At 44.0% G+C, this 14,817-nt stretch overlaps 1 protein-coding gene and 1 long non-coding RNA gene across 2 annotated transcripts in view; one reads left to right on the forward strand and one right to left on the reverse strand.

Annotated features, from left to right (window-relative positions):
* LOC137130103 (uncharacterized) overlaps positions 1-3,761 on the reverse strand; it is a 26,355-nt gene extending 22,594 nt beyond the window's left edge. The window contains exon 1 of the long non-coding RNA XR_010914809.1: positions 2,919-3,761. This is a non-coding gene — a long non-coding RNA (uncharacterized lncRNA). The remainder of the gene's footprint in view (positions 1-2,918) is intronic.
* Positions 3,762-4,137: 376 nt separating this feature from the next.
* Positions 4,138-13,114, forward strand: meox2a (mesenchyme homeobox 2a). Its single transcript, XM_067509816.1, has 3 exons — positions 4,138-5,213; positions 9,289-9,461; positions 12,219-13,114. Exons 1-3 carry the CDS (start codon positions 4,661-4,663, stop codon positions 12,435-12,437), a joined length of 945 nt encoding a protein of 314 aa, XP_067365917.1. The 5' UTR covers positions 4,138-4,660; the 3' UTR covers positions 12,438-13,114.
* Positions 13,115-14,817: the final 1,703 nt, after the last annotated feature.

A 14,817-nucleotide genomic window follows, 5' to 3' on the forward strand; every position in this document is an offset into this window, starting at 1 on the left:
TCGAGTTAAAATGCCAACGTTAAAACTATGAAACAAAGGTGTTTAAATGTATTTGAAGAAATAGTTGTTTTTTTTTATTTGTGCAAACAACACAAAGCTGTATCTCCTGCAAATTGAATAAGAAGACAGAGAAAAGCTTTTGTGCTCAAGATAGAAGGAGCGAGTGAAAAAAACAAGCTCCCTGAGGAAGCTGCTGCTCTTATGTAATCCAGCTGTAAAGGAAGACGCCATTTACTGCCTCACTTTGTCATGTATCACTGACATCCCGCTATCATCTGCACGGACAATATTCCTGACAACTGCTGTAAATCTGCGGCCGCAGTTTAAAAGGAAACGAGCAGCGCTGACAGTTTCCACGCCGCCCGCAGATGTTGGTCTCGGCGCTGCTCGGCCGTCCCTGTCCCGGTTCTGTTACCAGTCACGGGATCAAAGCAGGAAAACATGAAGCTGATGTTCACACACACTTAGACATTACAGTGCTGTCACATTGTCAAGTTTTAATTAATGAGTGATGTAAATGCCACTTTCACTGCTGTGTATATTTTTTTTTCAATACATTTAAATTATTTAACTTTACACAAAATAGGCAGAAAATGTTTCCTTTAAATTCTTTGACAAAAGACACGTCTGGCTATTTGTTGTCATTTAGCCCGACACACATCTTCTAATCTTCTGATGTTGCTCGTCCATTTCCGAGAGGGAGAATTTTTAAAAAGTATTTCGTCTAATATTCATCACACACTTCTTTTAGACTCTAAAGCGTCGATGTGTAGAGAGTCACATCAGAGCTGGGACATGTAGGAAAGTGACAGCAATTAAAAAAATTCCATTTTATCACACAGCTTCAAGCATTTTGTCCTAAACCTAAAAATTTATGCTATATGTTCAAATGCAATACATTTTAAAAAATCTATAAATTATAAATAATGCTTCTATTAATGTATGAACTTTAGCATCAACAAACAGCCGTTTTTTGGGTTTTTTTTTATTTGCACACATTGTTTAGCTCGTAACCAAAAAAAATTCATATGCAAAATAAATGGTTAATAGAACTCTGTCATGCGGTTAAATGCACAATTCATATTTTGATTTCTTGATTGATTCCTACTAAAGTGCAGTAAATGAGGCTGTGTTTTAATTGATGAACCAGTTTTTTAGGGCAGAAAATCTAAAATACAGTCAGCTGCACATTTACCTGCTTCTGTTCCACGTCTCCAGTAATTAATTTATTTAACTTAATTACTAAGCTTTTTTTTTTTTTTTTTTTTTTTTTTTTAAACCAGATCTTTCCGTTAAAGAAAGAAATTCAGCAGAAAAATTGTCAAACTTTGAGACTAGACAAATTCCAAAGTTTCAAATACTTTAATTTCTTCACGGAGTACTAGTACTTAAAATACTGTGCTTCGCCTTTTTTAACCATGTGCCGTGTATGTTTCCGCCTCCTCTGCTAAATAGTAATATCAGTAATATAATAACAACTAATTTTATTTTTAAGTTCGAACGAGGCCTGTTAGTCCACTGTGGTTTTCTTTTGATTAAAGATGATCTGTGTTACATTTCTGGAAAAAGACAACCATTCGGGTCAATGTTGCTTCTTTTTCCAAAGAGGCCCGAAGCCAAAACAGGCAGGGAATAAGCATGTAGGCTTTAAATTTGCGTGACAAAAGGACTAAAGTGGTAGCTGCGTGTTTGTTTGGGTGACAGCGGGACTGAGCCGGGTTTGATATGATCCTTCCAGTCACAGGTCGAGCAGCAGGTCCACCTTTAGCTTCTGTCTGCTGCCTTGGTCTCACTGACCTGCACCGGCAAAAACATCCTCACACACACGGAGGAGCTTCTCTCCGCTGACTTGTGTTGCGTTGTTTGTTCTTTTTTATGGCGTCTTCACCTCTTTTTAAACTCCCCTTTAGTTCACGTCTCTGCATAGCTGGGTTTGACCGACATGTGTTTTACAGGCCAGTTTGTGCCGGGGTTCACATATTTTCAAATGAGGCAAATTCCACACCCAGATAGAAGTTTACCACCCGATTTAATTGAACTCAGATTTGAAAAGCATCTCAAACGTCATTTACAGCAAACAGTATGTTGAAATTCTCCGAGCTAATGACATTTGATTAGGGCATCGCTTGTACTCAGACACAGAAGAGACAGAGATAATTACAGATTAAATCAATACCTCTTTAAAGAAAGTCCAAATAAATAGAAATTGAATTTGATTAACCTTCGTGGAAGATGAATGCTGTCAGGAGTGGAGGACACCAAAAGACTGAAAGATTTTGAAGACAAAAAATTAAATCCAAACTGAGGCCTGTTGTTCGGGAAGCTTTAGTACTTACAGGGCAGACGAGGACAGAATTATTAATTAATACAATGTGCAAATAAAGTGAATGTAGTTGATTTACATCCCGACGTGATACCTAACACCTGTAACCCTGTTTCACACACAAACATTAAGTCACAAAGTGAAAAGTTTTGCCTCACAGCTTTTAATTCAGTGCAGAGTGGAAAAGCATTTACACCAACATCCAAACTAAGGGCTTTAAATTATTAGCTCTTAAAAGCGAAATAGTAATGAACAAAAGAACACTTTTACAAATGACTTGATTGATACCACAAGTGGACAACGTGACTGGCTGAGCAGTAATATTTTCACAATAAAAGTCCTGGATTGTGAGCGTAACGCCGCTTCACACACAGACAGACCCTCGCAGAGTGAAAACCTTTGCCTCCTACAGCCCACAAGGGGTGAAGACTAGGACTGGCTGCAAACGCCCACGCCACAGGCCACAAGCAACAGGATTGGAAACACGTGTGCACTAATACCTGCTCAAGGCCCAGAGAAACTGTGCAGCCTCGGCTAACCTGCTAATAGCCTTAATTTGTAAGGTAAACAGTAGAAGATTTTGACACTCACTCACCTCAAGGTGCTTTTCCTCTGCTGCACTGCCTCTCCTGCCTTTGGAGGGACTGGTGGTGGTGAGGGAGAGTGTGGTGGGGGGGGCAGCAGCAGCGGCAAAGTTACAGCCTGCCTCCCTCCGCCATGCTATCTGCTAAAGTCATTTTCTCTCAAAGAGGAATTAATTTCCTTTCTCAGGCGGCCCACAGCGCCTGTGGTACAGCCTGTGTCGTCCACACGGCTCCCCAGAGTGCGGAGACGCTGGGACCGTTCACATGTGCGACGGCTCTGAAACTGCAGCAAAATGCAGTTGGTTCATTTCTATCTGAACCGTGTACATGGCAAAAATTCAAAATCGCAGACGGTTATTGTTGTTTGGACTTTCGGAGATTTAGACACAGAGAAATTTGTATGTGATTGTTTATCCTCGTGTTTCATTAGGATGTGTGGAATATGTTTTTACATTATCCAAATGCTGTTTATGAAATTAATTATACAACAATTTCCATGTAAAAGGATGTTTTTGAAAAACTTCAAATAAAAGTATTATGTCCATATTCTGAGCCCCTTTGCATTTCTATCGGAAGCTACAGTAGGTAATAATAATAATAATAATAATAATAATGTTCTTTTTGTCGTGTTTGACTTCAGTATCACTTGTATCACTCAGCTGTGAGCTGAGGTCCTCAGTGTGTGATGTGACTGTTTGGCCTGTTGAGATATTTCATCTTTTACAGTGTCCAGGGTTTTTCTTCATGAGTTGATGCCCGGCTGTCACAAGGCGAGAGGTGGGGTACGACCCGGACAGGGTACCAGATTATCTCAGGGCCAACACGGAAGCTTTTGTTGCAGGGAATTAAAACGGTCTGTGGGTTATTTTAAAGGGCTGTAGGTAACTTTCTTAAATGACTAAATGTTAAATGCAGGCTACGACAACTTGAGCGTCGATGGAACTTGATGAGCTAATAACAGCCCTGATGGAAGTGACAAACTTTCTGGTCCACTTCCACAAATCTAACAGGATTTAAAGGGGTCATGCTGAGTTAACCCTTTACACCTCCTCCTCCTCCTCCTCCTCCTCCTCCTCCTACTGTATCTCTCCACACTACCTCACATCCCCTTAGCCCCACCCCTGAATCATCTGAATCAGGCTCTTTTCTTGCAGGAGAAAAAAGATGGCCACCGGAGGTCAGATCCAAGTCCAAAATAAATTGCCTTCTTTCCTGAGGCTCAGCCATTTTAATAGTTCAGATTTATTGTGCTGTGCTTTTTGGAGGGTGATCAGATGTATGTGGTCAGTAGCGCATATGCAGTCTGTGACCCAGCCTCCCTCTCACGTTACACCCTATTTATAACATCCCCTCTGCCGGCTCCCCTCGTTCTGCAGTTCCTAGGAACCTCCTTCTGCTCCCAGCCTCGAGCACCAGTGCCCTGTTCCTCCTGACATCTGAGAGGCTGTGCTGCAGCTTATCCTGGGCTAACTGTTTATCCTGTACAGCCTGGCAACTGGCTGCCGGCTCTGGATTACCACAGGACACCCATTTCAAATGACACTTTATTTTCTGCTCTGACTACTTTGTTGTTTTTTTTTCCTTTCTTTCTTTCTTTCTTTGACTGAGGGAAGGAAAAGTTTTGGAATAGTCGAGGGGAAAAGACAAGCAGCTTGGATCTATGCTTGTGATCTTTTTTGTCTTTGGTTGATTTAGTCACTTTTTCAGTTGCCCTTCTCACCTTTCCTGGACGGCTGTGTGTGTGCTGCATGCAATGGATCACACGCTGTTTGGCTGCCTGCGGAGCCCCCACGTCCCGGCACAGGCCCTGCATCCCGCCTTCACCCAGTCCCCCTTGACTCTTCATGGACGCTCGGACCACGTCTCCTATCCTGACCTGGCCTCTTCGTCGTCCTCCTCCTCCACCTCCTCACCCTCGCCCTGTATTATCTCCAGCTATCCCACAGATGACAGCCTGTTTCCTGGGCAACACCACCACCACCACCCTCACCGTGGCCACCTGCCCTCCCAGCAGCATCACCCGCCTCAGCACCATGCGTCTTGGCATATCCCGCAGATGCCTTCACCTGGCACCGGCACTCGACACAACCTCTGCCACCCACCCTCCCACTCATCCCACGACAACGGCCCCACACCCCCAGACCTAGGCCACCCCGGTGGGCCAAGTATGTGCGCCACCACCCCCAGTCTGGGCGGCAGCAACACCCCTACAGGGGCCTCCTGTGTGCCTGCTGACTTTGGCAGACAGACTCTGTCACCTGCTGAGGCCGAGAAGAGGAACGGCAAGAGGAAAAATGACAGTTCAGGTAAGAGGAGCCGAGATGCAAAGTCAGAAGTTTTTAACTTGCCTGTTTAAGCCACGAGGGAAAAACTGGAACGTCTTCACGAACTTTTCCACAAGCATTACGACTAAATGTGTTGTTTTGGCCCTTAACACAAGCAAAGCAAAATTTTCATCGTGTCTTTCTGTTAGATAAACATCATCGCATAAATATCAGCATTATTGGAAATTCCAAGCAGAGCTCGAGAATAACACAAACAGCTGTGCTTCTCATTCTGAAGCTCTCAGCAGCACTTATACGTGCAGAGATTTTCACAGCTCTGATAGAAAAACAAAAAACTGTCAGGGCAGTTTGTAGGTGTCGGCTGACACACAGCGAGGCGGCAGGCGGCAGGCAGACTGAAGTGTGGAGCAAAGATCACATCACAGCCGCGCAGGCACATCTGACTCCTGGCATGTTTTGTTTAAAAATCACATCTGGTTTGTTGCGACACTTCTCGGAGAGCAGAAAATGAGCCTCGCGGTACAGAATTCACGTCACAGGACTGTAAAGGACTACGCCGGCGCCTCGCGTCACACCAAACACCCCGGCACACGGAGAATTTCCAGAATTGCTTCACTGTTTAAATCGTTCAGCTCAAATAAATCCCAGTCAGATTTACTATACATATAACATGAAATACTGGAAAACAGTTTGGTAATTATTCGGGGTGTCATTCACATTCACTGATCTGTTGGACACTAATAGAATAAAATAAATAAATAAATAAATAAAAGTTATGTTTAAATATTTTATAGGATTTTTTTTTAAATACCTTTTAAACGTGTTCAATAGCACTCGAACCAACTCCATGTTCAGGCACGTACGTAAACCACCCAGTGGTTTGTGCAGTGATGTACGTGAACACGGTAAATGTTCGCATCGCTTTTTATGGTGTGAGAAAGTTTGTGACGCTGTGATATTTGCAGCTTCAGGCATCTGACTCTTGCAGCATACTGTGATTTGGCTCAATCACAGGATCATGCTGTACCTAACGTTTGGCGCCTTATTGTTCTGACCAAATCCTTGATTCGTGTGTCAATGATAATATGCAAACGTGTAACAAAGCCCTTTTTTAGCTGTGTGTGGGCAACACCTCCCTGATAACCCTCAGAACATTTGCAACCTGCAGTCACCACAATAATCAATCACGATGTGGCAAATCGCCGGGGTCAGGTCGCAGGAGTTCTTGCAGGGAACGTGATATTGGTGAGAGTTAGTGCTCCAGGGAAAGTGTGCTCATCAGTCTCTCTGGCCATTTGAGGATTGAAGGCCCTCAGTGTACATCCCGCAGCCTTTTAAAGGCCTCTGTGTATGCACAGGGGGCTACCTGCACTCACCCTCTGACGGATACACCGATTCGTCCTCGCTCAGGGGGCTGGTGGTCAGACCCTCCGGCTGTAACAGGGTTTTTGACTGACTTTAATTAATAGACAACAGCATCATAGCGACACTGGCAAAACTGTTTGAGTTGATGCCATAATCAACAATTGATGTCCTGAAAAACTACACATTGGTGCAAAATCAGATGTGTCAGAATGTGACCGCGTTTTAGGAGCTCGGGCGCCTTTAGCTTTGATTTTTATAGTTCTGCTTTTGCTAAATGTTCTGTAAAATAAATACATTGAAACCACAAATTCAACCCAAAATCCCCTATTTTCATTCCTCCTGTTTTCAGATCTTTCAGAACCAACCCCACTTCTCCGCTTATAACAATAGTTGTTGAATGCTCATTACATGGGCGACGCTTTCTTGCCACACTGACTCCGATCGTGCTGATTATTGGGGCTAACTAGTTTGCTGACTCGATCAGCTGTCTAAATATCCCACTGCTGCCAGTTGCATGAGATAGAGCCCTGATCGAGTTTCACCATGTGGACCAGAAACTTGAGCGAAACCTGAATTTAGAAACAGAAATAACTAAAACATAAACCGCAGAGCTCATTTCCATCACTTGGAATCTCGGAGGTGTCCAGCACTGGATTGTGACTGTTTCCTCGAAGAGGTTTATGAGACGAGCGGTGACTCAGTTCTAGGGAACCTGTTCCGTTCTTGTGGCCATGAGAATTTGAGCACTTTCTCGGTTCTTGCACTAGAACACTCAAGGGAGTGGTTGTTCTTTAAAAAAAAAAGTTACTAGACTTTCGGTTGGGAACAATAAAAGGGGCTTTCAAAGTGTTTTTTGAGGCGGAGTTGTAAAACAGCAAAAAACGATGAGCTGGAGACACATTAGGTTTTCTTTCCAAAAACACTGCGAGTGTGTCGACACATTTGACTTCAATCTTGCCTTTTTTTTTTTACATTTCTTTTATTTCATTAGACAGTAAAGAAAAACATGCAATTCAACACTTTTGAATTGCAGTTTTTCAGAAAAGATTAAGACGTTACTTCAGGGGAGGGTTCCTCCTGCACGGAGCTCGGTTCCTCTGGGGGCCCTAAACGACGTGCCTCGTCTGGGTGCGTGTGTTTTTCTCCTATTATTCCTCCCTTTTTGTGGAGACATGAAAGTAACAGCGCAGACCTAATTGCTGTGGTGTAGTGGCTGTGTCATTAAAAAACCTGCCGCTGGTTTTAACTCCGGGCCTGCTGGTCTCAAGCAACAGACTGTTCTTGTTCTTTTATTTGTCTTTGCACAATGTCTGTGTGTTTACCAGGGAGCGGACAAATGCATCCGAAGGCTCGCTTCACGCACATGCACACTGTTTAGAGCGCGCTCGGTTCGAAATTACAGGGAGGCAAAAGCAAGGTCAAAGGGGGGGGAGCCGGACACAGGCTGCGGGGTCGAGCAATGATCTGTTTCAGTTCATAAAGTCCTGTGGGAATTCTTGCTGTTTATGTGTGTGTGTGTGTGTGTGTGTGTGTGTGTGTGTGTGTGTGTGTTTTGTTCGTCCCCAAACTGCAAGTGCAATTACAAATATAACTTTTGTAGAGCATTTTCAGTTTACCCCTCGTCTTCTCTCCCGCCTCTTAAGGGAGTTATTTCGCTCTGAAAAAACAGGCACGTAATTAGAAGGAAGGTCTTCTTTCTGGCGGAAAAACACCGCCAACAGGGGTCCCTCCAGGGAGAGGTCTTAGGTGAAGAGAGTTTCTCCTCTGACGTGGCCTCGGGCTTCGCACCGTTTGCGAGTCTGGCTTTGAGCTGCAGGACTATTTACAGTTTGGCTTGACGCGGGCCTGCTGGATTAACACACGCTACGGAACAGGACCGCAGATGAATTAGCATGCAATCACTGCTGCCTTCAAGTGCAATGTGCCACTGAAGCATGTCCAACAGAGAAACCACAAAGGCTGCGCACAATAGGAAAGTTTTAGAAGGCAAATTAACCATATGTGTTTTCTTCGGAAAGTTTATGGAAACACCAAAACAAAAAGTCCTTTTCCAGGCAGATGAGCAGAAGTGGGAATGACATGTGTTGGGCAATTTTTATTTTATGGTTTTTTCTCATGATTATCCCACGTTTCTTGAGGAAATGCATAAAATGCCTGCAAGTAAAATATTACAACCAGTATTATTAACTCCCTTTGAGAGGCGGCAGAGAAGACGAGGGGTATATTTAATGTTTAAAACATTAGTTTGAATGTGCTGCTTATTGTACAGAATCAATATGTCGGAGTTCGAAGGTCTGAAATAAGTCAACGCAAAACAAAAGATACAAAGCCGATCGTCGCACACAGTGGTGCCCTTGCTGCCAAATGAGGTGTGCGAAAGAAATGTCTGTGCCACAAAGTTCTTTTCTTTTATATTTAAAAATTCCTTCCTTTAACACTAAGAAATTAAATCCATGCTGGCAGCGTAAAAGCCAACTTATTGCAACAGCACAGCTGCCACAGACAGTCACACATGTGGAGCCGCCTGTGAGTCCTTCCAGCCACTTAAAGTATTCATAAACAATCACTGAACAATAAAGTGTGATTGACAGCGTCCACTGTTTCTTTTACTTTGCCTCTTCTTTGCCCCTGCTGACTTGCACCTGCCACATAACAGTGGCCTTGTTTTTATTTTTGTTGCATATGAATTCGCCCTGAGTGGAGCAGAAACCTGTGTGGTGTTTGGTTTCAGAGTCCCAGGATGGGAATTACAAGTCCGACCTGAGCAGCAAGCCCAGGAAGGAGAGGACGGCGTTCACCAAGGAGCAGATCCGAGAGCTGGAGGCCGAGTTTGCCCACCACAACTACCTGACCAGGCTAAGGCGCTACGAGATCGCCGTCAACCTCGACCTCACCGAGAGACAAGTATGTATTTCCCCACCGCTGCTGGTGTCCCCCTGGGCTCAGACATTATTTACCCCACCCCATTAGCGCATTAATCCCACGTTGTGAAAACAGCGGGCGGCCCTGAGATGACGAGGAGGCTTTGCAGCTCGCTACCGTGTTTTTGTAGCTTCAATGCGAGAGCTATTGTGCTCCAGATGTGGCTGTCTGACGGGACTATCATATTCCAGATGTTCCTGTCTATTCTTTCAGGCGGGCCACAGTAAAGGCAGGGAGACGGGGTGAAGGAAGTGCTGTCTAGCAAGTCACTTCCTCTCTCCCACCGCCCCTGCAAGCACAAATTGGTCTCCGAGCGTGGGCCGCTCGCTGTAAAATGCAGGCACATGAAATAAATAACAGGAGACAAATGGCTGGGGGAAGGAAAAGGCGTACAGGCCCGTTGTTCTCTGACACCGGTTTGGAAGCTGTAAGTCACACTTAGTTGACACCTTGCCAGTAATTTGCAGTGTGATACAGCAGACTGAATGTAAAGGACAGACCGGCGCGTCTCATCTGATACATTCGCTACCCGAAAATCTAAGCGTGAGCCTCGACGCTCACGTGCTTGGACAGATTAATGCATCTGGCTAAATTAAAAAGGATTAATCACTGCACAAGCCAAGTACAGGAAAAACCACAAAATGTTCTCATGGACATACATTTGTGTTCTAACAACCTCAAAACAAAACAAAAAAAAAAGTGGCGAAACTGATAACATCACAAATGGCTCCGTTCCATTTAGCCCATTAGTGTGTTTGCTGATTAAACTTACTGGGTCACCTACATGGAACCGAGCCATCGTTAATGTTATTAATTACACCTCCTTTTCCTGCAATCACATGGAGCAAGGATTTATAACGAAAGCCAAGTTTGCTTTGTTATTATTTTTTCAGCAATGCACCTAAAGGGCGATAAACCATAGGACCGTAGAAACCCACACGCAAAAGAATATATACTGAAATTGTAACGAAGGTTTTAGAGAAATTACAACATTTAACAAAAAGATAAATATTGCAATGCATGTACAATATGGCACAAGATAATTTTAGAAAGGCTGTGGTGGCCAGAAAAGCCTCGAATATTTCAGAAAACATTAGAAAATATTTTTTTCCACCACATCGACATTTGATATCAACAAGATATGAATAGCTCTGACTCATTAGACCATCGATCCATTTGGATGCGACTCAGTGGGCTGTAATGTCGTCGTGGGTGTGGGGTTTAATTCCCAGTGGGGCTGTCTGTGGCCAAACTGTGCAGGATACTCTCATGGTAAAGTGTAGGGAGCTCAAGATTTACACTTCTCAGGAGTAAACCTTAACACTCACGTCCAGCTTTCTACGAATACATTGGAAACTGTGACACACGTTGAAATAAGTCAAATAAGTATCCTTCAGCCTTTGCTTCATGTTTTTAAAAAAAAAACTTGAAGGATTACTACAAGATACCACCAAGTCAGACAAAACCATTTAACTACACAGGGCTACTGGGCGCAGTTCGCCAACTATAATTCCACTTTAGCCTTCTCCCAGACTGTTGCAATTAATCGGTTTGTGGCTCCAGGATGCATTAAATGCATTTGAAATTTCGTCAGCTCGTGCAGCACACGTTTTGTGTGACTTCAGCTTTGTCAGGGAAAATCTCCAGCAGGAGATAGTGAGGTAAATATTGGCAAGACAATCGGTTGGCCACGGCGCTTGATTTATGTCGCATGAGCCGTTTGGAGAAATTTGATGGATGTTTTATGTCTTTATGGGCCGTGAAAACTGGAATATGTTCAAAGATGGCAGAGTTGGAGCTACAGAGCCTAGTTGGTTGTAGGTTTGGAGAGAGAGGGGAAAAAGCACAGATTGAACAGTACTCAGTAAACATTACATTTTACATGTGCAAACATCAGCTTCAAAACCAGGATAATTTTGGTTGAAAGGCCATTGTTGGTTTAGACATAAGAGCAATCTAAACATCAGCTTTCTGCCAAATTCACCCTCTTTGGACTTATGAACCTAAATATAACTACGTACTTTGTGTTTTTTTGGGTTTTTTCTTTTTATTACTACTGATTTTCGTGGAGTTGAGTGGCCCACAGATTCTCAAACAAGCAGTTTGGAACCAGTCGAATGGAAGTTTTGCTAACCTCTCAAAGGTTAAAGTGGATGTTGGGGTCAGGAGTCTTTGTGCGTTGTGATCAGTGTGTGTGTGTGTGTGTGTGTGTGTGTGTGCGTGGAAGCCTGGAGGATCACATTTTTGGTTTGACATTAGAGCCCTGCATAAATAAGTGATCTCCCCTCTCCTTCTGTCAGAAAAGGCCCAGAGACGTGTAAAGAAGACGTGTAACACAAACGTTTGTGCTGTCAACTAACTTCCTGACCATGTGACTGCTCGGTCCCCTCGGACTGACGCTCCCCAAAAATAAACCCACCCCCCACCCTGTATGACAGGGCTCGGCCTTCCCCCTTCCTCTTCTGCTACTTGACGTTTAAACTGTTTTAAGCAACAGCTTAATCATCAATCTGAGAGACGTAAATACAGTTAAGGCTGTCGAGTCAGGGAAAAACAGGTAGACGCCAAGTGGCAGATGGAGCAGGACGTGCACACATAATTGCTGCTGTGGATATAGCTGCCAAACGTTTAGAAACCGAGAAGCACTGAGGCTTCCTAACTGCCTTCTGACTGACTTTGTGAATCCTTGCTCTCTCTCCCTAAGGGAAATAAATCAGGCATTTTTCTGTCTACCTCTAGGTGAAGGTGTGGTTCCAGAACAGGCGGATGAAGTGGAAGAGAGTGAAGGGTGGCCAGCAGGGGGCAGCAGCTCGAGAGAAAGAACTGGTGAATGTGAAAAAGGGGACGTTGCTGCCCTCAGAGTTCTCTGGCATCGCGGCGCTGCACCACTCCACGGACTCCTTAGCCAATGAGGACAGTCACGACAGCGACCAGAGCTCTGAGCACGCTCACTTATGATGCACACCCCCACCCCACCCACTCAGAGCAAGGGCCCCGCATGCTGCTGCATCAGGACCGCCTTTAGAAAGACTGCTGTTTGCTGATATGCCATCGTCATACAACGATGCTAAATAAGTGTACAGATGTACAGAGGAGCGACGTGTGTTAGTTAATGCCGTCATCGTGCAGGCAAAATGTAAATGTCAAAAAGTGAGCACTCGATGCAAGACGGTCCAGTATTTCAAAATCCTTTGATAAGTGACCGATATCTCGGCTACAGAAAATCCCTTTTGGAAAATCATATTTAGTCAAACATTCCAGTTTATGTGCCTTCGGAGAAGCAGGCCGAGACTTTGATTTGCACTGTTGAACGTACAGTCTGCACCTCAATGAGTTTCTACTGTATTACATGTAAATCCCAGTGTAATTGAGTTATTGATCAAATCAAGTCCCAGGAGGTCAAATATGCCGAGCTAATATAAATACTCTGTAAATATTTCTCACTATTGTCTTACCTTACCAATAATTTTATACCGACACTATCACACGGTAACAAACACTGACAGTTTTTTAATCAACATATTTCTGCCTGGAGATGACGTTTTGTAAACGAATGAATCCTGAAACACATATTTTATCAAATATTTTCAGGAGCAGTTGCAGATCGAATAAAATTTAACCAGTGGTAAATGGAACATGCTATGATTTCATGTCTTTCCATCCATGTTAATCTAGGCTGATGTGTTTATGTTTCATGAAGTGAGGTTCAAATGAATTAAACATTGCAGGGAGTGTAGAAAGCTGGTGATGGGGGTGCATGCTAAATTCACCTTTGCCTCGAGGCAGCTTCGGGGCTTCTGCCAAGATTCAGAGAAAGAGAGAGAGAGAGAGAGAGAGTGAGAGAGCCCGCAAAGGATTCTGTTACAAAATCCAGTTGAAAATAATTTTGCGACTTGATCTCATCTTTCACCACATTGTGATTGTGCATTCTAATTTGTCAAGGAGGCGACTCGCATGGCATGTGGGCTGTTTTCATTTTCTGCTTTCCACCCCAACTTTTCTTAGGCTGCAGCTGCATTTCAGTGCGAAATAGTCACAAATATGGAGGACGCTCACCTCTTCCACTGAGTATTATTGGTCTAACATGTGGCCCCAGTTACCACAGACAAACGTACACACATACAACCTGCAAATATGGTCTTTATCTTTTACATCTATCTATTACACGAGCACCCTTGTGCACCAAGATGGCTGCCTTGTTGACACTCGCCTGGTGTTATTTACGTGTAGGTGGGTGTCAGGGTGTCAATTAAACAATTAAAACAAGTAAACTAGTTATGGTCCCCAACTAACGAATATTAAAGTGGGAAGCACTGCCGCCTCACAGCTAGAAGGTCCCCGGTTCGAATCCACGGCCATCTACAGCCTTTCTGTGCAGAGTTTGCATGTCTCTCCTCTGTTTACTCCAGTTTCCTCCCACAGTCCAAAGACATGCATGTTGGGTAAATTGGTGACTCTAAATTGCCTGTAGGTGTGAATGTCTGTCTGTGTGTGTCTCTGTGTGTTGGCCACGAGATAGACTGGCGACCTGTTCAGGGTGGACCCTGCCTCTGGCCCTATGATAGCTGGGATAGGCTCCGGCCTACGTGGTTACAGATAATGCTTGAATGGACGAAGGTGTTAGTACATCCTGCAATTGGTTGTGATGTCACCATTAGCCATTTTCTGCCCGACCTAATCTTCATTTAAGACGGAAACACAACAAGCTGACATCACGGAACTAGCTGCAACAAAAGCCAACCAATGTGTCATCTTATGTAACCTTCCTCTAATCCAAAAACAGGCACCTGAACACACCACAGAGACCAGAGCCAATGGCCAACGAACACATAACTCTCCATAGCAGCTAATGGTGCTAGTTAGTATTCATCACCAAACAAACAAAACATAAAAATGGAAGATGTAGGCCTGTGGATATGAATCATAAACAAAGCCGTGTCAGCTTACCATTTTCACTCTGCTCTCCCTGACCACAGACGTTTCAGTTTATTCAGTTCAGACAGCCATGATGATGTAAAAATATTCTCCTACGTTCACAATGTTCAGATGAGATGATGAAAAGTGATGAGGGCCATCCATGTGTGGCCTCCCGACGTTCTCGTTTGTTGCTTTTGTTGGTTTAATTTCTCTTCTCAATATTGATTCACTACACTGAACAGCCAATCAGAGTGGCCTCTCTTGCTGATGACCCAAATTGTGGAAATTGTGCTGACTCCAGCCCTTGTGAGCCACAGCCCTGCTTGTTTCCCAACTACAAACTGGCGATTCGGTCAATCAGAAGTGGAAGCTCTGGAAGTTGAGTTGGTTATCCAGGGATAAGGAAGAACAGCTGCTGCTT

Source organism: Channa argus, chromosome 7 (genome assembly GCF_033026475.1).
Source record: "Channa argus isolate prfri chromosome 7, Channa argus male v1.0, whole genome shotgun sequence".
Lineage (NCBI taxonomy): Eukaryota > Metazoa > Chordata > Actinopteri > Anabantiformes > Channidae > Channa > Channa argus.